Source organism: Eptesicus fuscus, chromosome 10 (assembly GCF_027574615.1).
Source record: "Eptesicus fuscus isolate TK198812 chromosome 10, DD_ASM_mEF_20220401, whole genome shotgun sequence".
In the NCBI taxonomy this organism is placed as follows: domain Eukaryota; kingdom Metazoa; phylum Chordata; class Mammalia; order Chiroptera; family Vespertilionidae; genus Eptesicus; species Eptesicus fuscus.
This window is the reverse complement of record NC_072482.1, coordinates 11,493,912-11,520,179: the sequence shown is the minus strand read 5'-3', so window position 1 is coordinate 11,520,179 and position 26,268 is coordinate 11,493,912. Positions and strand designations below refer to the sequence as shown.

The window sequence follows — 26,268 nt, the reverse complement described above, 5'->3', positions numbered from 1 at the left end:
TCAGCGGCACCACTCAGGCTGCCCAGGGCTGGCGGTGGGTGCAGGCGCTGAAATGTGAAGTATGTGAGGGCATGTATATGTGTGTGCGCGCGGTGTGTGTGTGTGTGTGTGTGTGTGTGTATGTATATGAGAGAGACTTTGTGGAATGTATGTGAGTAGTGACTGTAAGGAGAGTCCGTGTATATGTAAGTGAATGACTGTGTGTGTGAGCCAAAGACTATGTGAATATGTGTGTGAGAGTGAGTGTGTGTGTGTGCGCGCGCGCTGGGGGGAGGCTGGCTAAATCCTGCCCGTCCCGCCCCCACCGGCCCAGCCTCTCTGGTTTCAGCCGCGGCCCTAAAGAAAACAGCCTGGCGGGAGCCTGCAGCAGGAAATCACTATTTGGATTGCAGAGGCGCCTCTTCCTGCCCCCACGGAGGGGAGAGGGCCGGGAGGGGGCCTTCCTGCCCACCTGGACCAGACCTCTGGCTGGTCTGTAGCACTCCCCCCTTCCCCCTCCCCCCTCCCCCCACACACCTTGGCCCTCTGGCCTCCCAGACTTCCTCAGACCCCAGCCTCTGGGAAGACCTGAGGTTGAGCCCCCCCACCATTGTCTGTCCTCAGGACAAAGAGCCACAGCAGCGGCAGAGGAGTGGCCGCTCCCTGAGGCCCTGGGAACAGACTGGCTCAGCCTCACCCAGGGCCACTGGGCAGCCTGTCAGTCACAAAGGCACAGCCTGAAGCCCCGCACTGCCACGTTCAGGAATAGTCTCACTAGAGCTCGCTCGTGCCCAAGGACATGTTGGAAACCCTGTTTATAACGGGGGAGTCCGTGGAAGGGGCTGAGCTGGAGATGTCCCTGGATTGCAGCTCATCCCTCAGCGGAACTCCTGATAAGAAAGATTCCGAGACCAGTGGTTAAGAGATAAGAACAGAACGCGACTATGTGTATAGGATTTTGACATTTTTGTTAAAAAAAAAAAAAAAAGCAATATGAGCAAATGCTCGTTTCTGCACAGATTAGACTTTGGACCTTTGGACCGTGGGCATGAAATAACTAAGCACAAAAGGAAATAAGCAAACAGAGAACAAACGTTGAGGGCGTACAGGATGGGCTTCTCTCCTGGCTTTGGTCCTGCCTGCATGACCCTGGGCAGGGAGGGCACGCTCTCTGTGTCCTGAGTTTCCTATGTGGCCCCAGAGGTCAGAGAACCTGTGTTCACATGCATGGGGGCGGCAGGGGGTGGGGATGGGTGGGGAGTGGGATGGCAGGAGAGATGTGGGGGTGGGTGGAGGCCCTCTCACCGCCTCACATTTCCTCCTGCTGCAACTGCGGCCCACTGCCAAGGCCAGGCTGCCCCCGCCTATGACATTCCTTAGGAGAGTTACCATTTCATTTGGCCCTTTTTCTGAGCTCCCTCCGTCCTCCCAGACCACTGCAGACTTTGTTTCTGGAAGCAGTGGCCACCAATTTCCCACGAGATCTCCACTTCCCAAGGCCTTCGTCAGCCATGTCTTCTCAAGACAACCCAAGTCCAGCCAACAAGACATCCTCTCACTCACCGGGGCCCCTCTGGCTTCCTCAGGTCCGGGCTGGGGTGGGGAGGCTCGGTCCAGCCGGCCCTCCCACGGTCAGCGTCCACTGCCCCAGGGGGACCCTGCCGTGCTCAGGCCTGCCCCTGCCCTGCACACCAAGGGCACTGGACACATGCCTGGGAGGCCCCTGCCAGTCCAGACAGTTTCTTTTTGGAGGTGACTGAACTGGGCCGTGACCCCCACCCAAGCCTCCCAGTGCAGCCCAGGGCAAGCTCAGGCTGTGCTGGGCCCAGGGTCGCCCCTCCCCTGGACATGGCTCTGCCTGGGACAGAGGTGCCACCCTTGGAGTTGGAGCCATTGCTGGGATGGCTGGAGTCCACAGGAGATTAATCAAAACCTGGACACATCTGCTGTTAATTCCGTGCCCAGGTTACCTCTTCCCTTTCTGGACCTCCCTCCCCTTTGGAGGGAACAGGGATAACGGTGGGGATTTGGTACCCACTTCGCCCTTCCCTTCCTGAGAAGCAAGAAGAGGGAGGGAAGAAGGAAAGCCCCCCTCCCCCCCAAAGCCTCATCCATCCGGCGCTTCGTAGGGGTGTGGGGGGTGTTTGCTTTTCAGAGTCGTGGTCCCTGGACGTTACTTAGGAGCCCCGAGGAAATCGGAGATGACAAATACCTTTATTTACAGCGACAAACGGAACAGACCCTCCCTCCCTCCCCTCTCCCCTTCCAGTCTTTTCTATACCCTTCCCCCTCCCGCCCGCCCCGGTCCGAGCCCAGCTCTGCGCGCTGGGGTCACTGTACGGGTCACCCCACCCCACCCCCACAGCCCAGGAAAGAGGAGCAGGGAGGGGCCGGCTGAGGGCGGGGCGGGCGCCTCTTTTCACATTTTGCTGCGCTCTCAGCCTGGGCGCAGCGGGAGGCGGGCGCCGGGGGCAGGGAGAGGTAGAGAAGCGCACAGCCCCGCCTCCCGCGCCCCTGCCCTCCCCCGACGTTCACAGTGTTCCGCGCCCCCGTCCCCGAGCGGGTCCCACCCTAGCCCCCCGCCGCCAGGTCCCCGGCTCCCGGGACTGAGGTGGTCCCCGGAGCGCCCCCCCCCCTCACTGGGCTGGGGTTCTGGGAGGTCCCGGGCGGGGGAGGGGGGACGGGAGGGGGCCGATCAGCTTTGGGCGCCAGCCCCGGCCGCCCCCTGGAGCTGCGGGGCCGCGGTCAGGAGGAGAAGCAGAGCCCGCAGCACTCCATGCAGATCTCCAGGCAGTCGGCCGACTCGCAGCAGGCGTCCAGGATGCCGCAGTCCAGGTCGCAGGGCAGGTCGCAGTCGGCGCACTCGCCGGAGCCGCAGCAGCAGCAGCAGAGGCACGAGTCCTCGGAGCTGCAGGAGCCGCACGTGGCGCAGTCCAGGACGATGTTGCACAGCGTCAGGAACTCGCAGAACAGGCAGGACAGGATGCAGTGCACGCAGCAGTCTGCGGGAGGCGCGGAGAGCGGGTGTGGGGCGAGGCCCGGCACGGCCCTGCCACCCCGTCACTGAGCGCTCAGTGCCCGGCAGCAATTAAGCTGGAGCAACCGGTAGCTCCGGGAAGTGGGGGCTGTGAGGAGCCTGCTTAGCACAGAGTGAGGGACACACACCCGCCGGGTAAGCCGGAGTGAGGGGTCAGCCAGGCAGTCTGGATCCCGAGCTCTTAACCCTCCTCGGTCACTTATTTAACGGGCGCCGGGGGATGACACGTTGCAGGCACTGTGCTAAGTGCTGGGCATGAATTAAACTCGTTTAAACTTGCACAACTCCGTGAGGTGGGACTACTATTAACCCCGCTCTACAGATCAAGACACGGAGGCAGAGAAATCACTTCAAAATATAGCCAGAGCCCCGGCAGCATGGCTCAGTGGTTGAGCATCCACCTATGAACCAGGGGGTCACGGTTCTGGTTCGATTCCCAGTCAGGGCACATGCCTGGGTTGCGGGCTCCATCCCCAGTGTGGGGCATGCAGGAGGCAGCCCATTGATGATTCTCTTTCATCATTGATGTTCCTATTTCTCTCTCCCTCTCTGAAATCAATAATAATATATTATATATATATATCTCCAGAATCCTCCCATGCTGCTAATCTCTGCCAGGGCAACTGCTTCTCCACTCCCCGCCTTTGACTCCCACTCCAGCCATCCCACCCCACACACCAGGGGCCCTTAAAAACTTGGATGGGATTCTGTCCCTCTGTCCCTCCAGTGGCTTCTGCCTCACTGGGAGTAAAAGCTAAAAATCTCAGAGTGGCCTCCATGGCTCCATGTGATTGGGTTTGCTCCCCCCCACCCCCCCAACCCCGCCTCTGTCCCCTGTGTCCCTTCTGTGGCCACACAGCCTGCTCCTCCTCTCGCAGGCACTACTCCCCCACCCCACCCCCAACCTGGAATGCTCTGGCCCCAGATAAATGCTGGTGCTCATTCCCGCCCCTCCTTCAGTGCCCAAATGCCACCCTCTTTAATAATGCAACCTGCCCGCCCCACCCCAGCACCCCCATTCCGGCACCCCACCCCCTTGCCCTGGCCTCCTTCGCCTGGCCCCAGCAGGACTTGTCACTTTCCACCGCACTACCCAGCTTTTCCTCCCACTGAACTGTGAGCTCCACAGGGGCAGGCCTCTTTGTCTGTCCCCAGAACAGAGCCGGACACATGGTAGGTGCTGAGTAAATAAACAGGAGTGCACGGATGCAGGAGCCGCTCTGGGGCACCCGGATGCAGGAGCCGCTCTGGGGCACCCGGATGCAGGAGCCCGCTCTGGGGCACCCAGCTGGTAAGTGCTGGTGCTGGGACCTGGACCCGGGCAGGCTGGCTCTGGTGTCCACACTCGGAAGCGCTCAGTGTGCTGCCAGGATGCTGAGCTGGCACCCCTGCCAGGGGCCAGGCCAAGGGGCAGAGTGTCCACGTCCCCTGAGCAGGCGAGCCCCTGGCACAGGCTGCTGGTCCTGTGGGAGTCTCACACCGCCATGGAGGGTCTGACTCCCCCAGCCCTTTCCTGTGTGGGGGGAGGGGGTCTGGTACAGCTGGAACCCCTGCAAGCTATCTGCAAGCTGAAGAAGGGCATTCTCTTCCAACGCAAATCTGATGAGGTCACCACCTTGCTTGAAACCCTCAGTGGCTTCCTCTTGCCCTCCCGATAACCGATAATCGAAGTCCACTGAGCATGGTTTACGAGGCATCCCCGCCTCCTGGCCCTGGCCTGGAGTCTCACCTCCCACCATTCTTCACCTTGAACTTCATAATCCAGCCACTCTAGCCATTTCTCACCTCTTTGCTAAATCCCCCTAACTAGATCCTCCTTCTCAACCTTTAAGCCTTGCTCAGACTCCTCCAGAGCCTTCCTAGGCGCCCCTCCCTGACTTTCTGGGCTGGAGCGGGTGTCCCCTGTGTTCCCATAATCCCCTGTGTGTGGCTTCATCACTATTTATCACATCATATGGTGATTCCCTGCTGTGTCTCTCTCATGAGAGCTTATGAGGCCATAGACTGGGTACCCAGCACATAGCACAGTGCCTGGTTCATAGCAATGCCCACTACACTTTAATGAATAAATACCTCTTTCATAAATTAACTGGGCAGAATCTGCTCTGCGAGGTGGGGAGGTTTATGAATACGCATGTGCAAATGTGTGCACTGAATCCTGTTTGCAGAGAACTAGGTCAGAGTCCCCCAACATGGACAGGAATCACTTAAAAAGTCTGGGGTAAAGGTCAAGCACCACTAAGCTACAGGCAGCTGGGACTCATGCTGAATTGATGTTGGGGGAGGGGGGAGGGAGAGGCCCGGCGTGGCCCTGCAGAGGGCCTTGGTGTTGCAAGAACAATGGCTGGTGTATCTCGGTTCCTGACCTCCCACTGCACCTTAGTAGCCCCTGCCGACCTCCCCAATTAAGCGTCTAACGGTGCGTCGTTCTGTTCTGCCAGGTGTCCTGTCCGCTCTCACTAAACAGATGGTCCCCTCCTTTAGGAAAATTTCCTTTTCCAGAAACGGGGCGGCTTAAGCGGGATTAGGCCATCTGGCTCCGTTCCTTGTTACAGAAACTCTGGGAGAGCAGGGGTGGGGAGGCGTTGGCCTTGAAAAGGCACATGTGCCTCAGTTTATCCAACCACCTTTGCAAAGTTCTCAGATTTGAGTCTTGTGTCAGGCTCCCTGGAGGGCTTGTGAGAGCCCGGCTCCTGCCCCCCCGTCCCCCCAGAGGTTCAGATCCAGTGGGCCTGGCCTGGGGCCGAGACTTGTACCCAGAAGCCCGGGGAAGACGCTGCTGCTGGTCCCTGGATCAGGCCTTGAGGAGCCTGGCTTTGGAGGCCCCTCGAGGGGGCGGTGGTACTCACCCTCCTGTGCCTGGAGCGGGATCTGGGAGGCCGCGGGTTTGGTGCTGCCCTTGCTCTTCCTGCTGCCCTGGCTGGCGAGAGATGGGTGAGCCTGCAGCTTCCGGTGGGCCTTGGGGCCGCCCAGGGCACCATTCCCCGCCCGCCTGGCGCCGCCCAGCTCCAACGGGTGGCCAGAGCCATTCGCCAGTAGTGGGGTGCAGCCCAAGGGGTTCCCCTGTGGCTGGCCTGGAGAGATGACGAGAAAGGGGGGTGGAGTTGGGAGCCAGGCTCCGTTCTGCTCCTGCCTGCTTTGTCCTCTCAGACACCACAGTTCACCCAGCCAGATTTGCATCCTGCAGACGAGGAAACTGAGGCCCAGAGAGCAGACCTGACGTGCCCAGAGGCACACCAGGAAATAGCACTGAGTGGAGCCTGGCTCCGACTCCCAGGCCAGTGCTCATTCCAGAAGTCAGAGGTGCAAGAGGGGCTCAGAGTGCTGGACCCCCCCTCCTCCCACCATGAAATCCATTCTCCTGACTTGGGGTCCTGGGATTTGGGCAGGAGAGGTGGCGGTTGGGGGAGGGACCGGGACAGTTTGGCTGGGGTGGGAGGGCAGCAGTGAAGTAGTTAACCTTCACTTCGGCCTCTGCCAAGCCCCCAGCTGTTTTTGCCCTTCGTGCGCTGGGTGAGTTATTAGAAACATCTGTTTGGAGATGAATGCCTGGTCTGGAATTCGGGGGCTCCTCACAGCAGCCCCTCTATCTCCTCTCCTCCACGCCCTGCCCTGTCGGCCTCTGTGGGGTGGCTGGCGAGAGTTTGCTGAGGGGCCCTTGGGGTCTGGGTGAGGAGGGAGAGAAGAAGGGAAGAGGGAGGCCAGCGGGGAGACCCCTGAGGCCAGGAACCCCCGAGTCCCCTTCGCAGGCGGAGGGACCAGACTTCAGCTTTATCGGTGAGGTGCAGGGAAGCTGGCCCCAGAGAGCCCGCCAAACACCCAGTTCTTCCCTCACCCACTCAAGTCTGCTCACCTGAAAGGCAGTTCTGTTCATAAGCCACGAGGGCAGCTGTGTGTCGGGGAGGGCGCTGAGAAGGGGCACTAGCACTCGGAGCCCTCAGCGCCCTCATGGGCCCGAGGCAGGACCCATGGGCCCGAGGGCCTCTGTAAACATGGGGAACTTCCATCTCTCAGGTGCTGGGGCCTGGTCCCCCAACACCCTCCAGGCCTGGCCTCTGTGTTTGAACTGTGGTAGGAGGAGACGGGGGAGGGGGCCTCAGTGCCTGGCGAGGGGCTGGGCCTTCTGGGAATGGCAGTAGTCACACCACTGAGCACTTACTGCTTGTCGGTCACTAGTCTAAGCCCTTGACTTGCTCGCTGGATCCTCTGGGTATTGCTCCTGGGCTGTATCCTCCCTTACGGACGAGGAAACTGAGCCCCAGGGAGGTACAGTAACTTGTCCAAGGCCCACAGCTCCTGTCAGAGGTGGACCAGCCTAGAAGCTGGAAGTTGAAGCTCACAGGCCACAGGCAAGGAGGGGGCAGAGATTGGGAGACAAGGGACTGGGGAACAGGCTGCTTCTAGCACAACAATCACTATGCTCAGAACTAGTAGTTGGCATGTTTTGAGCTGTTACTGGTGCCAGGCACAGTGCTAAGAGCTTTATGTGTCGTGATGTCTTTGAGTATCAGGAGAGATCTATTATTAGCCCCATTTCACAGATGGCAACACTGAGGCCCCAGCGGATAAAACTCGCCAAGAGTCCATGTCTAGGAGAGGGAGGGGGAGGGGATGGAGGTTGGGAGAAAGGAGCAGAAAGGTGGGGAGTCTGGCAGGATGGGAGACCGGGCTCTGGAGAGGCTCTGCGCTGGAACCCTTCCGCCCTGAGGCGTGGCTGGTGCCTGCATCTGGGTAAACAGGGGTAAGGGAAGTGGCCAAGCCTGAATCATCATACCCCCACCTCTTGGCCCCATGGGGGTGACTGAGCTTGAATCCTTGGCCAGCCCAGTGCCCCCTGCCCTGCTGCCTAAACATGGCACAGTGACCAGAGGGCGGGCATGTGTGGTGAGCTGAGGGCCCTGGGGGGCGTGGGCAGACACAGAGCTTGCCTGTGGCCATAGCAGTGGAGTGACCAGGGGGACTGAGTCACAGAGCAAACACTCAGGGCCCACAGACACAGGAGCGACTGTCCCACTCCCTCCCAGACTGGCCACTGTGCTGACCTCTTTCCCCTATTCCTGCTGGTGGGCGTGTTCGGAGGGGCTGAGGGCAGTGCGCGAGCAGGATTTAGCAACCCTGACTTCCAGGGAGTCCAACTTCGCCCCAGATGCCCTGCCTGGCCGCGGCGGCTCCCAGCTCAGCATGCCAGCCGGGTGGGCGGGCACAGGAAAGAGCACTGGGTCAGGAGACCCGAGTCCCCCAGCTTCTGTCCAGGGTGAGTGGTTCTCTGCGCCTCAGTTTTCTGGTCTGTAAAATGGGCTTGACAATAGCCAAGCTGCCTCACAGCAGGCTGGGCAGCACTTGGGATCATTCAGGGAAAGAAAGTTGGGAAGTGCAACGGTGCCTGCAGATTTGGGCATCTTAGCAGTCATTCCACAACAGCTCCGGCTGCCCCTTTCCCCTGCTCCTGAGGGTGAAGGTGGAGAATGCTCTTCCTCCCAGAACCTCCTTGGAGACCTCAAACCGAGCCTGGGAATGAAACTGAATTTTGCTCCTTTCTGCCCAGACCAACTGGGGGCTTCCCTCCGTCCTTTTGCCCTGGACACCCTGAAGGCTGGTGCTGTGCTGGGCTCTGGCTGCCCCTCCCTGGTCCCTGGACCTCTTCCCCGAGCCCCAGGCTCTCGTGTCCTGCACCATATTGCCGGGGTCCTGACTTACTTTGCCCGTGCACACTCATTTTGAACTAATCTTATGCTAATAATTTTGTGCGTGGAGATCTTCCTAGACAGAAAGGACAGTGACGTGTCAGACACCTCTCCACTGCCCACCCTCCAGGTCCTGGCCCTGTGCTAGGTTCCCGAGAGCACCCACTGCATTTCTGCCAGCCCATCTGGACGGCATTCCCCACTGTAACCCCTCCGTGTTGTCACCCCAATTCCCCGGCCCCCTAGGACTCACGTGTCACAGCTTCTGTGGGGACGTCGAGGTCAGTGCTGTCCAGGGCCTGGGGGGCCCCCGGGCCATTGCCTTGAGGCATGGGGGGTGCCTCCTCCTCCAGGGAGCCCTCTTCTAGCACTGCCTCCACAGAGTGAGTGGGTCCTGTCCCTGCCTCCAGCCCAGGCAGGGGCGATGGGGTCTGGGCTGGGGAAAAAGCAGACGAGCGAGGTGTTTCCCGGTGCCCTTCTGTGTGCCCAGCCCGGTCCCCTCCCTGCAGCCCAGATTGCTGGGAGCCCTCATTCTTGGTCTCTTTGTACAGTTACCCAGCCTTTACCCTACCTGGCAACAGTGCCAGACTCCAAAATAGACTCCCAAACCACAGCGCGTGAGTGAGCGAGGGTGTGTGAGCGTGTGCTCATGTGTGCCTGTGCATGTGTGTGCATGCGTGTATTGGTGGTGTCAGGAGAAGAAGGAGAAAGACAGTGCAGGAGAGAACAGACAGGTGGTCGGCGATGGAGAGATAGGGACAGGCCCCAGGAGTGACAGCGAGAGAGAAAGAATCAAAGGGACAGTGACAAGTAGAAGCAAAGATAGAGCCTCAGAAGGCGGGGACTGGGCACGGAAGGGGAGAGCCCCAGAAGCCCAGTGACAGACAGCCTGCACCAGGAGGGAGACTCAGCAACAGAGCGAGAGCAGCGATGGAGAGAGAGATAAGACAGGGTCAGAGGCAGAGGCGAAGGAGAAGGGAGCGCGATACAGGCTGAGCGAGAGGGAGACAGACAGTGAGAAATTGGGTCAGAGAGAGGAAGACAGCAAGAGAAAGAGTTAGAGAAAACCTAGGGTGAGGGGAAGGCTGAGGCCTGGATTGGAGGGGCAGGAGCGACAGGGAGAGGATGAGAGGGCTGGGAAGAGGCGGGCTGCAGCCACATGTAATTACAGTGACCAGCTCAGCCCTCTGCACGGTGGGCGGAAGGAAGGAAGGGAGCCACCTTCAAACCCACAGCTCCCCAGGCGGCAGGAGGCCGGACTGGGCCCCTGGGCCCAGGGGGAAAGGTTAGGGGGATGGGCGGTGGAGGAGGGAGGTAGAGAGGGGCCCTAGTTCTCACAGGGTGTGGGAAGGCCTGAGGGGAGGTAGGGCGCAGGAGGGTGAAGGCAGGGTCATGGGGCCAAGGAGCAGACTGGGCAATGACAGGGTGCAGGGTGCAGCCTGAGCCTCAGCGGACCTCGGGCTGTGCAGCGGGAAGACGGGGGCCTCAAGAGGGTGCCCCACATGCCACATTGGGAACAGGGAAACATAGAAACAAGAGACTCAGAGGGACACAAACCAAAGACCACGGAGAGGAGAGGGACTCGGGGAGACAGAGGAGGATGGAGGGAAAGGGCGGTGAGACCCAGTAAAATATTCACAGCCACGCGAACACACATCACAGAGGCTGAGAGAGAGGCACCAGAGGGACAGAGAGAGAAAATCCACGATGAGGAACATTGGGCTTCCATATGGGGAACCTCTGAGCTGTCTCCAGTGGAGTGGGGGAAAGGGAGGAGGGAGATAATGAAGGCTGGGCACTCAGGTTTGGGGAGAGGAGAGGGGGACACCTTGAGGGGACACTCAGGGACTCAGCTGCCTCCCTGGGCCCTGAGCATCCCTCTATAGCTCCTGACCTTCAGAGCGCCCTGAGCAATTCTTGTTTCAAAGACCCTGGTGCCCCATGGCCAGGGGGACAGGCCCCGGAGGCCCCAGTGCGGAGCACAGAGAGCAGCAGGCACGCTCACTCTCACTCCTGCCCAGGGAATCACGGGCCCTGCCTGGAGCCAGGAGCCAGGGCCGGAGGCGGAAGGGGCTGGGGCGCCAGCGACTTCTAGGGGACACCAGAGTCGTGTGTTGGGAACCTCTCATGGTGCCCACTCCTGCTCCACGGAGACAGGGTGGGCTGCCTCCAGCCCTGTCCACTCTTCGGGCTGTTGAGAACCCCATCCCCCTGGGTAAGGAGAGAGAGAGGTCAAACGGCTTTTGGAAGGTCACAAAGCTGGGACGGGGTGGGGAAGGCGAGTGGAGATGACACGAGGGAGGAGATGCTGCCTGGTCGATGGGCCTCTCCTGGCCCTGAGCGTGTCTGCAGCAGCTCGGACAAGACTTTTAGGGCTGAGACCCCAGGTTGTGCGTGAAGGCGGGGATCAGGGCTTGGGTCCTAATTCTCTGGAGAAGGGGGCCTGCCCAGCTCCAGCCTCTGGCCCTGAAGGTGGAGCGCTGACTCTCCCTGAGGTAAAAGGAAGAAGTCTGAGAGGGAAGTGTCAGGTCCAAGCCCGGTCTCCCCAGTTACCAGCTTGGGCAAGTTACCAGGACTTGGGTTACCTTGTGTGTAATGGGGTTCCTAATGCTGATCTCTCAGGGGTTCAGAGAGTAATGAGAGGCTCAGCAGTGTCCTGGCCTGCAGGGCCATTCAGGAGCACTTCCACCCACTGACCCACCACCTGCCCTCCTCACACAAACCAGGAAAGAGAACCCAGTTCAGGCATCTTGGCCTGGAAACATCAAGGGGCAGCTCTCCTGGGTCAGGAGGGGCAGCGGAGGGGAGCCGCAGCTGCCCCAGGGAGCAGCGCTGAGGGCAGGAGAGGAAACTGTGCCGAGTGCCCGGAGAACCGAAAGCAGAGTGAGAAGTAGAAGTGGCGGGATGATCCGCTCTGTGAGTCAGAGGGCCTGCGCCTAGATGCTGGACCAAGAAACAGCTCTCGCCAGGGCACATGGGGCAAAAAGCCAGACACGAGGTGAAGCCCAAGTGCTCACCCATCAAGAGCTGGAAAGAGCCCTGACCAGTTTGGCTCAGTGGATAGAGCGTCAGCCTGTGGACTCAAGGGTCCCAGGTTCGATTCTGGTCAAGGGCAAGTACCTTGGTTGTGGGCACATCCCCAGTGGGGAGTATGTAGGAGGCAGCTGATAGATGTTTCTCTCTCTCTCATGTTTCTCTCTCTCATCGATGTCTCTAACTCTCTATCCCTCTCCCTTCCTCTCTGTAAAAACATCAATAAAATATATATATATATATATATATATATATATATATATATATATATATATATATATATATATATATATATATATATATATATATATAAAAAAAAGAGAGAGAGAGATGGAAAGAGCCCAGTTTTCCTTCTTGTGACTGTGGGACTTTGCTGTCCAGCCGCTGAGGAGAGAACATCTCTGAGGAAAAACGCCCAAAGGATGTCCCCTAGAGGGTAGAAATGCAGCGTGGGCTGGAGGCAGGGTGGCCAGTGAAGGCCAAAGCTGGCTTGTGGATGTGCAAGTCATGTTCTGCATAAAGGCACCGGCCAAGGGGGCAGGGGTGGGCTGAAGACCCTGGTTGTGCCCGGCTTCCTGGAGGTGCCATTGGCGCAGCCAGCTGCCTACCTGCTGCAGCTGAGCAGAGGGCCACCTCTTTCTAATGTGCACAGAGGGCCACAGGTGCTGGGGGCATCTCTGAGCAGGGGTCCCCCTCCACAAGCGGGAAATACAGAAAGGCAACAGCCCCGTTGCCTGACACACGTTCATTCCTAACACAGGATAAGGCGCTGGTCCACGCCCTGAGCTCTGGAAAGACAGCCGAGAAGAGGGTGGGAAATGTTTAAATCCATCGGCCCAAAAGGGTAGGGTGAGAGACCCACAGTCTCAGCAGGGCACCTGTGGGCTCCCTCCGCCTGCTGTCCACCAAGGTGAGGGGCACTGAGAAGAAATGGGGGACCTCTTCCAGGTGGGATGGGTTCACTCCGAGGCTGGAAAGTGACCACAGGGCCCCTGTTCCGGAGCGGCAAGGCCAGATCCCGCACACCCAGCCTTCTCCACGGGCTTCTCCCTGAAAGCCCTGACCAGCTTTGCAGAGAGAGCGGGTCAGGATCTGCTCTGCTCAGAACTCCGGTCTCTCCCTGGCCTGCTAGCCAAGGCCTCAGTCTAGATCCTCACTAATCAATGGACAGGGATCACATGTTCCAGGCATACTGACCTCTCCGCGGCCCCAGGCCTTCTGACCCGGCCCCTCAGGCTTAGCTTGTTCCTTTCTCCCACTCCACAATCCAGCCCACCCTTCCTAACCCAGCTCAAGCTTCAGCTCTTCCTCCAGGGCCTTCCCTGAGCCCCGAGCCAACTGTCCCTCCTCGGAGTGGCCCACTTGCTGAGAACTTAGCACTCAGCATCCCTGCTGTTCACTAGAACCTGGCAGTGGAGTCCTGGCCCCTCAACGCCCCGGGCAGCCTCCCTGGCTCTGGCTGGCCGTGGTGTCACTGTTCATCTGGCACCGCGGCGGGGACTCAGCAAGGTCTGTTGGTGAGGACTGAGCTCTGGAGCTTGGACTCGCCCAGCTCAGGGAAGGAGAGAGGAGGAGACAGTGAGGACTGGGGGTGGCGACTGGCTCTGAACCCCAAGAAGGCGAGAATGTGGACTCTCTTGATACATAGCTGTGACAGCCTGGTCACAGTCCCAGGCCACCGGCTGGGACCGGAGAGGGCCTGAGCTGGCCTGTTAGGCTGGGTTGGGTTGGTTTTATTTTAGGTCTGAAGGCTCCAATTCCCCAGGAAATTCAATTTAGAACCAAGAGCAGGAATGTGACGCCCCAGTGCTGGGCAGAAATCTGCTGTGGGTTAGGGAGCCAGGTTCTGGGGCTCTCAAGGGGTGGGTGGGGAGAAGCCACTGGGGGCGCCAAGGGTGTGGGGGCTTGGCCACCTGCCCCAACCAGAGCTGCCCTGAGGCTCCTTCACCCCATTTTTCATCGTACTCTGCTGAGGGAGGGGCTGACTTGTGCCCTGGCTGTCCTGCCAGCAGGGCCCCCGGGGGCAGCACCCTGGCCTTGCTGTGCTGTCAGGGCTCAGCAGGGAGCGTGGGGGATTCTGGTCTCGGATTCAGGCGTCTGTGGGGTTTTGGCTGGGTCTCCTGCGGTTTGGGCTTCCTGGGCAGCAGCCTCATGCTCCCAAGGCGGCAGAGCCAGGCCTCCTCCTGTTATGAAAGCCACATTGTCTGGCTCAGCCCAGTCTGGGGAGGGGGCTCGCTGGGGTGCTGGGGGCCTCAAGTTACAGCCCCGGGCTCAACCCTCCCAGTGATCCCCCCGGCCTTTGTCCCCTGCCCCAGCACATGTAGCCCCTCTTCTCCCTCCGGGACTGAGAGTGGGTGGGTCGCACAGGGAGAGGATCTTGGAAAGAGGCACTGGGGGGTGGGGGGTGGCAGAGAAAACAGATAAGCAGAGGAAGAAAGCAGGGAGTGGGAGGATAGGCGAGAAGGAGGCTGAGAAAGAGAGGAGGGGCGAGGGAAGCTGAGCGGGAGAGAGGTTCCCAGCCCCCAGAAACCCTCCCCAGCCCCTGGCTCCAGCTCTCTCCAGCCTGAAGGAGCCCAGCTCTTGGAGGAGCTTATTCCCAGAAGCCCCTGCTCCAGGGGCCCACAGAGAGGAGGGAATCTGAGGATTATGGGGGGCGCGTGCAGCAGGCACATTAGTGTCATTCATGTGCTGGCCCCTGGCCAGATATCCCCCGCTTGTCCTCACTCTGTTCTAGGGGCCCCCCACCTCCATAGCCTGGGGGCGGGGTGGGGGGCAGAGGGCCATGGTTCTCACTCGCAGACCTGGGGAGCTGGGACAGGCCCTCCAGCAGGCAGACGGGCTCTCATGGGCGGATGTGGAGACTGAGGCCAGAGGGGAAGGAACTTGTCCCAGGCCATGCCGGGAGTTGTGTCAGAGGTCCAGGGCCAGACCATCATTACTCAAAGGGGGAGAAAAGGAGAGTGGGGTGTGTGTGTGAGAGAGAAAGAGGCAAATGAATTAGACTCACTCGGAGCTGGGATTAAAGTCATGCAATCTGGGCCTATATTCCTGCACCCCAGCCCTCTGCCCTGAACAGATCCCAAAAGTTCCTGACTTCTGACTCTGTTCACAATGAGCCTCTGCTCACATCTGTACAGTGAGGGGGGCTGAGAGCCACAGCCCAGGGGGCTCCCACCCTCAGGGAGTCCCAAACCTCCCTGAGTCGGGGGGCTCCTGCAAGAACCCGGGATGTTACAGACCCTGTGAGCTAGGAGAAGGGCTGTGTGTGTGTGTGTGTGTGTGTGTGTGCAGGGTAGGAGCAAAGGGGACTGGCCAGGCCCCGGTGGGGAGGAAGGCGAGCAAGACAGATGGCAAGAAGGGGAGGGGCCGGGTCCTGTGGCCGCTTTAGGCGAACAAAAGTTTTCGGGAAGCGCTGGGCTCTGGTTGGGTTGGGGGAAGGGAAGGGGAGAAAGACTCAGACATCCCCACCTTCGCCTGAGGCCCCCATAAATATTTACACACTGGGCCGAAATGGCTGGGACACAAATCCCAGACGGACAGACAGCCTGCAGTGTGTGTGTGTGTGTGTGTGTGTGTGTGTGTGTCTGGTTGGGAGTGAGGGGAGTGAGAGCCAACTTGGCACAGCCCCGGCTGCGTTGGGGCCCTGCCCCCATCACCCCAGCGCTCCACTGGTTTTGGACCCCGTCCCAGAGAGCCAGACCCCTCGCCCCCACTTCCACCAAGCTCCCCGAAACTGTCTCCTCTTGTCTCAGGGAGAAGGGGGGAGAATTAACACCCCCCCCCACCCCGGAGCCACCCACCCCGCTCCGGTCCAGCCTCCCTCTCCACCCCCCTCACCCCCCACATCGTACCTGGGCCGGGGGCTGCGCTGGGGGCTTCATGGGGAGCGTCGCGACGAGGGGAGTGCTGGCCACTCACCTGGGACATCGGCCCGGGACCTGCGGAAAACAGGGCTCAGCGGGTGGGGCCGACCTTGCCCCGCGCTGCGCGTGCGGGGAAGGGGGACTGGCAGGGGCGATCCGGCCGCAGGCGAGCGCCTCCTCCGTCCAGTTCGGCCACCGACGAACTTACTCGTGCAAGCTGCGCGCTCCTCTCTCGCCCCTCCGGGATCACGGCGCCGGGCCTGCCCTGCGCGCCTGCCCAGGGCGCCCCCGCCGAGGGGCCACGCAGCTCCCGGTGCCCGCCCCGCGCCCCCTCCCCTCCTCACTCACGACGCTCTCTCATTCCGGCGCCAGCTCGCGCCGTGCGCCCCCTTCCTCCTTCCTCTCCTCCCTCCAGCCCCCTCCCTCCTTCCCCGCTGGCCTCGCGCCTCCCTTCCTCCCCGGCCCACCCTCTCCCCGCCCCCTCCTCGCTGTCCCAGCGCTGCCTGCCCACCCCCACCCCCACCGCCGCGTCCCTGCCCCCGCGCGGGGCTCGGCGCTGCCTGGGCCGGACGCGATTGTCCGCGGGGCGCCGCGGCCCGAGCCCCCACAGGAAGCTGGCTCCACGCGTTTCTTCCGCGCTGGCAGAGGTGGGCCCCAGTCTCCCCAAATCCCCGCCCCCCAGCTCCAGCGCCCCCAGGGGCTGCGCGTTCCCCTTCGCCTGTCCTAAACTCTGCAAAAGTTTGCGGAAAGTTCGGAGAACCGGAGAGACAGCGCGGTGACTACAGCCACTGAGGGCTACTTGTCTGAATGCCTGTGGCCTCCACATCGCCCAGTCCCAGCGATGGGAGTGGTCAAGTTCCTCGGGCACCCCCTGCCCACCCCCTCCGTCCCCTGGGGACCCTGAGCCGGGCGCCCGGGGTCGGGGGCTCGCAGAGGCCGTGCCCACCCCGCCAGAGGTTGTCTCCAGGGCTTAGTGGCGAGCTACCCTCCCGAGTCCTCCAGCCGCTGAGCATCCCTAACCTCCCGCCCCGCCGGCGGCGCGTGGGAATCTGTGTCAGAAAACCAGCTCGGGAGGCAAAGAGCCCTTCTCCGGTGCAGCCTTTCCTTCGGCTCCGGACCGGGATCCGCGGCCTCCCGAGTTGTGGGGGCGCGGGGAAGGGGAGAGAAGGGGCCCTTCCAGGGCGGGCAGCGGGGCACATCTGGAATGGTGTGCTGGCCCTTCCTCGGGCCGTGGGGTAGCCAGGAAGCCGCCGACGGCAGCCCAAGGGGGTTCAAGGACCCTCAGCGCGACCCCGGGATCCCGTCCCCGACCCTGCGGCCGCGGGTGGGGCTGGGCGCGCCGCGAGGTGACAGCGACTCCGCCACACTCGCCGGCCGCCTCCGAGCCGCGTCTGGGCTCCGCACCGCGAGGCCAGCGAGCAATTAGGGAGGCGGCGGCGGCGCCAGGCCAGCTCGCCCCGTCCCGCGGCAGCCGGGGTGGGACGCGGGGCCGAGTGAGGGACTTCCCCGGCCCGGGCGGCAGCTACTTACGGCGCTCGGAGGTCCGCGCGGCGCCGTCTCGGCCAAGATCGCCGGGGCCCCGCGGCGCCCCCGCGCTCTCGCCACCCGGGCCCGCGTCCCGCGAAGAGCCCAGGTGGCTGCAGCCCGAAGAGGGGTCCCGGGCCGGGAGGAGGGGCCCAGCTCCCGGGGCCGGGCTGCCTGCTGCGGGGGCTGAGCCTGGCGCCCGGGAGCCAGCCCGGATCCGATCCGGCTGCTGTCTGGGAGCCCTGGCGATGGGGCGGACTCCCCCTTCCTGGCAAGGGCTGAGTCACCGGGACGCGCCCGCGCCCGGGCTTGGCCACTGCTGCATTCTTACCAGCTTAGGCTCACCTGGGCCCGGGGCTGGGCCTCACCCGCTTCCAAGAATGAGGTGCAGGATGAGGGGTGGACATGGTCTCCAGGGCAGCCCCCACCGCCCCTCTCTGCCCCCTCCCCGACCACAGACCCTAGAGCTATCACCCCGCCCCCTTCTCAGTCTGTGTCCAGGGACCCTAAACTCTGGATCAGCCCAGTTCCCCAGCCTTACCGTCTGAAGTCGCCTGCTTGAGCTCAGAGTCCTCTGAATCTGGCACAGTACACGCTAATATGTCTGGTTTGTTAGAAACGTAAAATATGCTTTAAATTTAATCCCACATTGGTTATACAAGTGTGCTCAGTTTGTGAAAACTCAGCAAATTGAACATTTAAGCTACATGTGCTTTTTGTGTGTCAAGATGACACTTGAATAAAAGTTTTTAAAAATAGCCGTGGCTGGTATGGGGTTAGAGTGTTGGCCTGTGCACCAAAGGGTCGTGGGTTCGATTCCTGGTCAAGGCTCGTACTTGGGTTGCAGGTTTGATCCCCGCCCCATAGGTACCTTCGGGAGGCAGTCTATTGATATGTCTCTCTCACACCAATGTTCTCTCTCTCTCTCTCTCTCTCTCTCTCTCTCTCTCTCTCTCTCTCTCTCCCTCTCTCTCTTCTCTCTCTCCTCTCCCTCCCTCCCTCCCTCCCTCCCTCCTTCTCTCTCCCTTTTCCCCTTCCTCCTTCCCTTCCACTCTCTCTAAAAACCAATGGAGAAAATATCCTCAGGGGAGGATTAACAACAACAACAAAGCTTTAAAAAGTCAGCACTCGTTAAAGTCAACACTCCAGGACAGAGCATCGTAGGGTGTGATGGCCAGGCAGTGGACCTTGGCATGGGTCTGCAGGTCAGATTCCCACTCTTGGGAAAGTCCCTTCACCTCTGGGAGCCTCAGGAGGCCTGAACCCTGGGGCCCTCAATGTGGAACCCAATCATTTCATTGTTATCCGGGACCAGGACTAAGGTCCTGGATAAGTGAGGTAAATGGGCCACTCATCAGGGTGCAAAATTTAGGAGGGTGCCAAGATACAGAACATGGTAATCTAAAACTAAAACACCAAATCAGCGAATTACGGCCCTGCCAGTCAGCTGCCTGTTTTTATAAATAAAGTTTTATTGGAACCAGGGTCAAGACACAGGGTGAGCTGAGTGAGATAGGATCAAGCAAGTTCAGGGTTATTTAAAATGTTGGCATTTTGTTCATCATGGATTTTTAAAAAATATATATTTTATTGATTTTTTACAGAGAGGAAGGGAGAGGGACAGAGAGCTAGAAACATCGATGAGAGAGGAGCATCCATCAGCTGCCTCCTGCACACCCCCTACTGGAGATGTGCCCGCAACCAAGGTACATGCCCTTGACCGGAATAGAACCTGGGACCTTTCAGTCTGCAGGCCGACGCTCTATCCACTGAGCCAAACCGGCTAGGGTGACTTTTTTTTTTTTTTTTGGCATTAATTTTGATTTTTAGGTATTGCAGGAAAATCGTTTATCTTAATGACTGACTTTTTTTGATGCCCCCTTAAGTTTTACACCTGAGCGATTGTCTCGCTCACTCTAGGCCTTACGCACCTCACCCTAGTGCCTGGCCTGTTACTCTCCGCCTGAAGGACCTGGCTAGGACCCAGGGTAAATGAGCAGAGGTTGGAGTTTGCCCCCCACCACACACACACAACTCTGGGTGGGCTCCGTACCCAGGTCTGGCCTAGCTTTCGTGGGGTCCATTGGTCAGAGCAGAATGCAGTCCTTACAATGGCCTTCAAGCTCCGCAGGCTGGGCTCTGTCTGCCTCGGCCTTTACCACCCTCCCTCATTTCCTTCCAGCCCTGCTGCTTCCTGAGTTTGTTTTTTCAATTTGCCTCAGTGGCTTGCCTCAGGGCCTTTGCACTGGCTCTTCCCCTGCCCAGCATGTGCTTCCCCCAGATATTCCTGTGGCCCTTCCTCCTTTCCTCTGTTTATGTCACCTCCTCGGAGAGGCCATCCCTGACCCCTCACTCTCTGTCCCTTCCCACCACTTGATTATTCTTCATAGGCCTCTTCCCCACTTTTCCTATTTACCTGTTTATTGGTGGACTGAGAGCTCCACGAGAGAAGGGACTTTGTCGTACCTGCTGGTGCATCCCCTAGAACTGTGTCTGCCACGAAGAGCTCAATAAGTGTTTCCATTGTCACATATGGGGAAACAAGAGGCCAGAGAGGGGAAGGGGCGAATGCATGTCACCATCCTACTGAATCCCGGGCTTCCAGACCACCCCCCCAGTGCTCTTACCTTCCCCCCACCCCCGGGCCCTCCAGGCACCAAGGGTGACAGTGAGCCTGCACGGTTCTCTTCCACACAATGCGCTCAGCAGGCTGGCCCTGCTCCAGCCCCTGGCGTCCACCCTGCCCCGGCGTCCAGCAGGCATGTCCAGCTCTTCCTGGCTTCCTGTCTCTGGCATGGGGCCAGTCGGCTGGGCTGGGTTCTGCAGCTGGACCACAGCTGTGGTCTCCGCCTTGTCCTGGAGAATGTCCGACAGCACGCTGTGGAGCAACCTCCCTGCAGAGGGCCGTGTAGAAGGGTGTGTGTGTGTGTGTGTGTGTGTGTGTGTGTGTGTGTGTGTGCGAGTGGGGGGCTGCTGCTGGGTAGGGACTGAGAACCTCCAACTCCCTCACGACTCCCTCCCTGACAGGCACTAATCCCCCCTTCCTGAAGGAAAGACATGATGGGGTGAGGGGAGCTCTGAGCCCAGGCCCGAGCCTATCCCTCTCTTCTACTCCTGGAGATGGGGGTAACTGTGGCGGGTCGCATTTGGTAACTGGAGTTGGATATGTTCTATATGCCAGCCCTTTGCCAGATATTTCTAGATTTGTTGCTTCCTTTAATGCCCACACAGTTATTATCTCCATTTTATAGATGAGGAAACTGAGACAAAGTGAGGTGAAGTGACTTGCCCGGGGCCACACAACTAATAGTGGGTGCCCTGGGACTTGTACCACATTTTCTGAGGCCAAGTGCAGTATCCAGTCCCCCATACAGCCTTTCGCAGGTACAGAGCACGGTGCTATTCTTCCTCATGTGTCCCGCACCTCCAAGCTGGCTGCCGAAGATGGAGGCATGGCCCTCTGCTCCCCTCCTCTGTCTCCCTGGTAATTGGGGTACCAGGAGCTTGGCAGAGGACAGTGGAAAGAGTGGGGCTTGGTTTGGTGTCCTGGTGAGCCAATTTGCATCCTGGCTCAGTCACTTCCACCTAGCTGTGTGATTCTGGGCAAATCATTTGAACACTCTTTGCTCAGTTCTGTGTAAGCCTGGGAGGATAGTTCCCACCTCTCGGTTGGGGTTCAACTGAGTGAGAACCCGGTACAACATCAGGGGCTCTCTGGCCCAGCGCTTCCCTCCTGCCTGCTCACCCAGCAGCCAGTGAGCATCAGAGGGTGTGTCTGTTCCTGGGAACCTGATGTACAAACCCTTAGCCAGTGCTAGCTATGCGGCAGGCGCAGTTCACAGCCCTTCATATGAATTAACCTGTTTAATATTTACAACATTAAAAACCAATTAATATTAAATACCCATATTTCCCCGATTTCACAAAGGAGGAAATCGAAGCACAGAGAGGTCAAGCAACTTGCTCAAGCTCCACAGCTCTCCACAGGCTTCCCTGCAGCACCATCTTGCCTGGTGGGAGGGAGGTGATCCTCCACCCCAGGGTATCTCTTCCCCTTCCTCACCGACATAAGTTAGTGAAATCTGAGCTACTGATCACATATAAATGTCCTCATGCATATCTTCTGGGCGGGGGGGGGGGGGGGGGGAGGGGGAGGCGGGGGGCGGCACAATTCAACCCATAGCACTCCCTATTCCTCCCTCGCTGCAGCCTCTGCTAACCTCTAATCAACATTCTATTTCTGAATTTGCTTATTCTAGATATTCATGTCTGGAAGTGGAATACAGCATTTGTCCTTTTGTGTCTGGCTCATTTCACTCTGTATAATGTTTTCAAGGTTCATACATGTTGTAGCATGAATTGGAACTTCATTCCTTTTTAATCCTCACCTGGAGATATGTTTTTATTGATTTTAGAGAAAGAGGAAGGGAGAGAGAAACATCAATCAGTTGCCCCCTGTACATGACCTGACCTGGGGATCGAGCCCATCACCCTCTGTTGTATGGGTCAACAACTGAGCCATACTGGCCAGGGCCAACTTCATTTCTTTTTATGGTTGAACTAGAGGCCTGGTGCACAGATTCATGCACTGGCCTGCAGGGATTGGGCCGAAACCAGTTCTCCAACATCCCCCGAGGGCTCCCGGATTGCAAGAGGGTCAGCTGGTCAGCCAGTCGCTTAGGCTTTTATATATATACTAGAGGCCTGGTACATGAAATTTGCTGGGGGGGGGTGTCCCCTCAGCCCAGCCTACACCTGGGATTGGGCCAAAACCAGCAGTCGGACATCCCTCTCACAATCCGGGACCGCTGACTCCTAACTGCTCACCTGCCTGCCTGCCTGATCGCCCCTAACTGTGCCCCCTGCCTGGCTGATCACCCCTAACCGGCTCTGCCTGCCAGCCTGATCACCCCTAACTGCCCCCCCCCTGCTGGCCTGGTTGCCCCCAACTGGCCCCCCGTGCTGGCCTGGCCGCCCCTTAGTGGCCCCCTGCTGGCGTGGTTGCCTCCAACTGCCCCCCTCTGCTGGCCTGGTTACCCCTAACTATACCCCCTGCCAGCCTGGTTGCCTCCAACTGCCCCCCTCTGCTGGCCTGGTTACCCCTAACTATACCCCCTGCCAGCCTGGTTGCCTCCAACTGCCCCCCCCCACTGACCTGGTCACCCCCAACTGCCCCCCCTGCCAGACTGGTCACTCCCAACTACCCCCTGCCAGTCTGGTCGCCCCCAACTGCCCTTTTGCCTGGCCTGGTTGCCCCCAACTGCCCCACTGCTGGCCTGGTCGCCCCTCACTGCCCCCCTCTGCTGGCTTGTTCACCCCTCACTGCCCCAACTCCCGGCCTGGTCGCCCCCAACTGTCCCCCCTGCCAGCCTGGTCACCCCTCATGGCCCCCCCCTGCCCGCCTGGTCACCCCTCCTGGCCCCCCTCTGCCAGCCTGGTCGCCCCTCACTGCCCCCCCTACCAGCCTGGTTGCCCCTCACTTCCCCCCTCTGCCAGCCTGGTCGCCCCTCACTGCACCCCCTGCCGGCCTTGTTGCCACCAACTGCCCCCACTGCCGGCCTGGTCACTCCTCACTGTCCCCCTCTGCCTTACTGGTCACCCCTCACTGCCCTCCCTCCCCCCTCCCCGCCGGCCTGGTCGCCCCACACAGCCTGCTGTTCAGACATTTGGTCATCCCTCACTAACCCCCCTGCCAGCCTGGTTGTCCCATGCAGGCTGCTGTTCGGTTGTTACTGTGAGGGCATCATGACCAATTTGCATATTACCTTTTTATTAGTATAGATACTAGAAACCCAGTGCACAAATTCATGCATGGGTGGGGTCCCTCGGCCTGGCTGGCGATCGGGGCCGATCCGGGCCATCTTACCCAGTCCTGGTGGGGGGAGGGACTGTGGGAGGGACTAGAGGCCTGGTGCACAGATTCATGCACTGGTGGGGTCCCTCAGCCTGGCCTGCAGGGATTGGGCCGTCTCACCCAGTCCTGGCCGGGGGAGGGACTGTGAGAGGGACTAGAGGCCTGGTGCACAGATTCATGCACTAGTGGGGTCCCTCAGCCTGGCCTGCAGGGATTGGGCCGAAACCAGTTCTCTAACCAGTGGTTAGAGTATTGGCCTGAGCACCAAAAGGTCACAGGTTTAATTTCTGGTCAGGGCACCTACCTAGATTTCAGGTTCAATCCCCAGTTGGGGAGCATATGGGAGGCAACCGATCAATGTTTCTCTCTCACATCAATATTTCTCTCTCAAAAAAAAAAAAATCAATAAGAACATATTCTTGGGTGAGGATTTTTTAAAAATTGAACATCAATCCCAATATATGTCTATTTACTTATAAATTATATGCCTGTGCTATTGTGTTAAAATATGATGTACATAATAAATATACATCAATGTAAACACGTGAAAAGGTGAGACAAAAGTAAATATGAATAAATCCTACCCTATATAATAAAGAGCTAATACGCAAATGGTTGTCATACCCTCGCGCCCTTGCTCTGGCTGGGGCCAGGGGACCTGAGGCCGTGCCCCCTGCCCCAGCGTTAGGGCAGGGGGGACCTGAGGCCAGGCTGGGGGACCTGAGGCCATGCCCCCACCCTGCGGGGCTTGATGGGGGTGGGGGCCAGCCGGGTCTGGGTCTCGCACAATTTGAGGCGCACGCGGGTGGGCGGAGACTTGACTCTGGGTCCCATGGTGCACCCCAGACTCTGACAGGAGGGAGATTTTCATATACATTTTACTAATTTTCTTTCATCTCTGACACTTCTATTATAGAAAAAGGGCAAATAGCTATATTAAAATATTTGCTCTAATTAATTCCCTTTTAATGTGCACAAATTTCATGCATCGGGCCGCTAGTATAAATAGAAGTTCATATAAATTGGTGTTTCTTTCTTAGCCCCACACTGGAGGCAATGATGTACTGCTCTTCCTGGAGGAATATATATGACTAGAGGCCTGATGCATGAAATTCGTGCAAGAGTAGGTCTTCGCAGCCACGGTGGCTGCCTGGATCCCGCGGTGGATGTCCGGTCTAATCAGCATATTACACTTTTATTATTATAGATGGACAGACAGCTTTGCTTTAACCTACTGGTTATAGCCTTTCCTGGATCCCATATTTCTTTGACCATCTAATGGGAGAAATGATCACTTTCCCCAAACCCTCCCTCAAATAAACATAGTTTTTCCAATTCAAGTTTTGGAGATTTACGGACTGCCAGGAAGCCTCATTTAAGATTATTTGCCTTAATCTGAAATTCCAGGGGTGGAAGTTCAGGCATTTGCATGGAGTGGCATTTGGAGGTGGGGAGAGAGACTTTTATCCACCTCTGTGGCCCTGTTCTGAGTCTATAGGTGTGTGTGTTTTAAGTTTATGTGGGCATAACTAGCTGACTTTATTTGCTGAATCTACAGGGTGTTTTTTTTGCTGTTTGTTTTTTAAATATATATTTTTATTGATTTCAGAGAGGAAGGGAGAGGGAGAGAGAATAGAAACATCAATGATGAGAGAGAATCATTGGTTGGCTGCCTCCTGCACGCCCCCTACTGGGGACTGAGCCCACAACCTGGCATGTGCCCTTGACTGGAATCGAACCAGGGACCCTTTAGTCTGCAGGCTGACGCTCTATCCACTGAGCCAAACCAGCTAGGGCGAGTCTACAGGTTTTTTAGGACAATCTGACATTATTGAAGAGAACAAAGTTGGAAAGTACAGAGAGTGGAATTGAGTCGGATATTCAGAAAGTGCTTCTGAATTGCCAAGAGACTAAAACAGGACCGTGGGTGATGAAGATGAGAAGATGGTGGAAATGGGGGAGGATATTGGCTTGTGTGTGTGTGTGTGTGTGTGTGTGTGTGTGTGTGTGTCCTGGTCACTGAAGATGCCTGTGGATTCTTATTAGGATGACAGGTGCTCTGGCCTAAAGCAGTCTCGCTGATGGGTGGATGATGTTAGATTCCCACTGAGGGGGAAAACCACGAGAGCTGAGTTTGGGGTTTCCTTTCTGCTTTGGGTCTTGCAGTAATAAGAAGCGAAGTGGCCCTGGTCGGGTAGCTCAGTGGGTTAGAGCGTCGTCCTGACGAGCCAAGGCTGTGGGTTTGATCCCGGTCAGGGCATATACAAGAATCAACCAACGGCTGAAACCGGTTTGGCTCAGTGGATAGAGCGTCGGCCTGCGGACTCCAGGGTCCCAGGTTCGATTCCGGTCAAGGGCATGTACCTTGGTTGCGGGCACATCCCCAGTAAGGGGTGTGCAAGAGGCAGCTGATCGATGTTTCTCTCTCATCAATGTTTCTAACTCTCTATCCCTCTCTCTTCCTCTCTGTAAAAAATCAATAAAATATATTTTTTAAAAAAAGAATCAACCAACGAATGCATCACTCAGTGTAACAACAAATCGATGTTTCTGTCTCCTTTCCCCTCTCTAAAATTAAATAAGTTTTAGAAAAAGAAGCGAAGCATTTTCACATTTTTCACCTCATTTAATACCATCTGTATCAACTAGTATCCAATCAGGAAAACAGAAACTGTCCTCAGTGCTTCGAGTAGAAGAGGTCTAATACCGGGAACTGGTTACACATGCCTTCGGAGGGAGAAGGTGATGCTCAGAGGCGGGGCAGCAGCTGCCATCCCTGGGCTGGAACCCACAAGCCCACACTGGTGTTGGGCAGCTGGCACAGCTACCACTGAGCAGCAGCCGAGGAACCTGCGCCGCGCCCCCCCCCCCCCGCCCCCAGGCTGTGAAAGGACCTAGCCCAGGGGCAGGGGCCCACCGCTGCTGCTGCGGCCGCCGCTCAGAAGTCAGCTGCAGAAGCAGATAAAGCCCTTTGCTTCTTCCTCCCTCTTGCCTTCCCATCTCTCATCGGCTCCTCCCATTGGCAGGACCGAACTGGAGTTTGGGAAATGTAGTTTTCAGGCTTCCAGCACCTGCTGAACACACAAGGGACATGTGGCTGAGCCAGCAGGCAGAGGACCAGCCGGCCACAGGAGCCACCGCAGAGCCCACGAGAAACAGTCACTGTTGACCAGAGTATTTTCTGTCTCCTCTCACCAGCAGACAGGGTGCTGTCTGTCCAGCACCAGGAACCGGGGCCTGAGTCAGCACTCAATAAAAATGTTCTGACTGACTGCCTTGTCCTCTTGCAAATAG

The 26,268-nt window shown here is 58.4% G+C and overlaps 1 protein-coding gene across 1 annotated transcript; it reads right to left on the bottom strand.

Moving 5' to 3' along the window:
- Positions 1-2,280: 2,280 nt before the first annotated feature.
- On the bottom strand, positions 2,281-17,175 carry MDFI (MyoD family inhibitor). The gene is made up of 5 exons (XM_008158923.3): positions 17,127-17,175; positions 15,585-15,671; positions 8,954-9,136; positions 5,866-6,090; positions 2,281-2,981 (listed from the first exon to the last, which is right to left on the bottom strand). Exons 2-5 carry the CDS (start codon positions 15,658-15,660, stop codon positions 2,725-2,727), a joined length of 741 nt encoding a protein of 246 aa, XP_008157145.2. The 5' UTR covers positions 15,661-15,671; positions 17,127-17,175; the 3' UTR covers positions 2,281-2,724.
- Between the last annotated feature and the right edge of the window lie 9,093 nt (positions 17,176-26,268).

Coding starts and splice junctions, on each gene's coding strand:
- MDFI (XM_008158923.3), bottom strand. CDS start 15,660: ATGTCCCAGGTGAGTGGCCAGCACTCCCCTCGTCGCGACGCTCCCCAT. Junction 9,137..15,584: donor CAGCGCAGCCCCCGGCCCAG/GTACGATGTGGG, acceptor CTTTTTCCCCAG/CCCAGACCCCATCGCCCCTG. Junction 2,982..5,865: donor CCCGCTCCAGGCACAGGAGG/GTGAGTACCACC, acceptor CGCCTCCCGCAG/ACTGCTGCGTGCACTGCATC.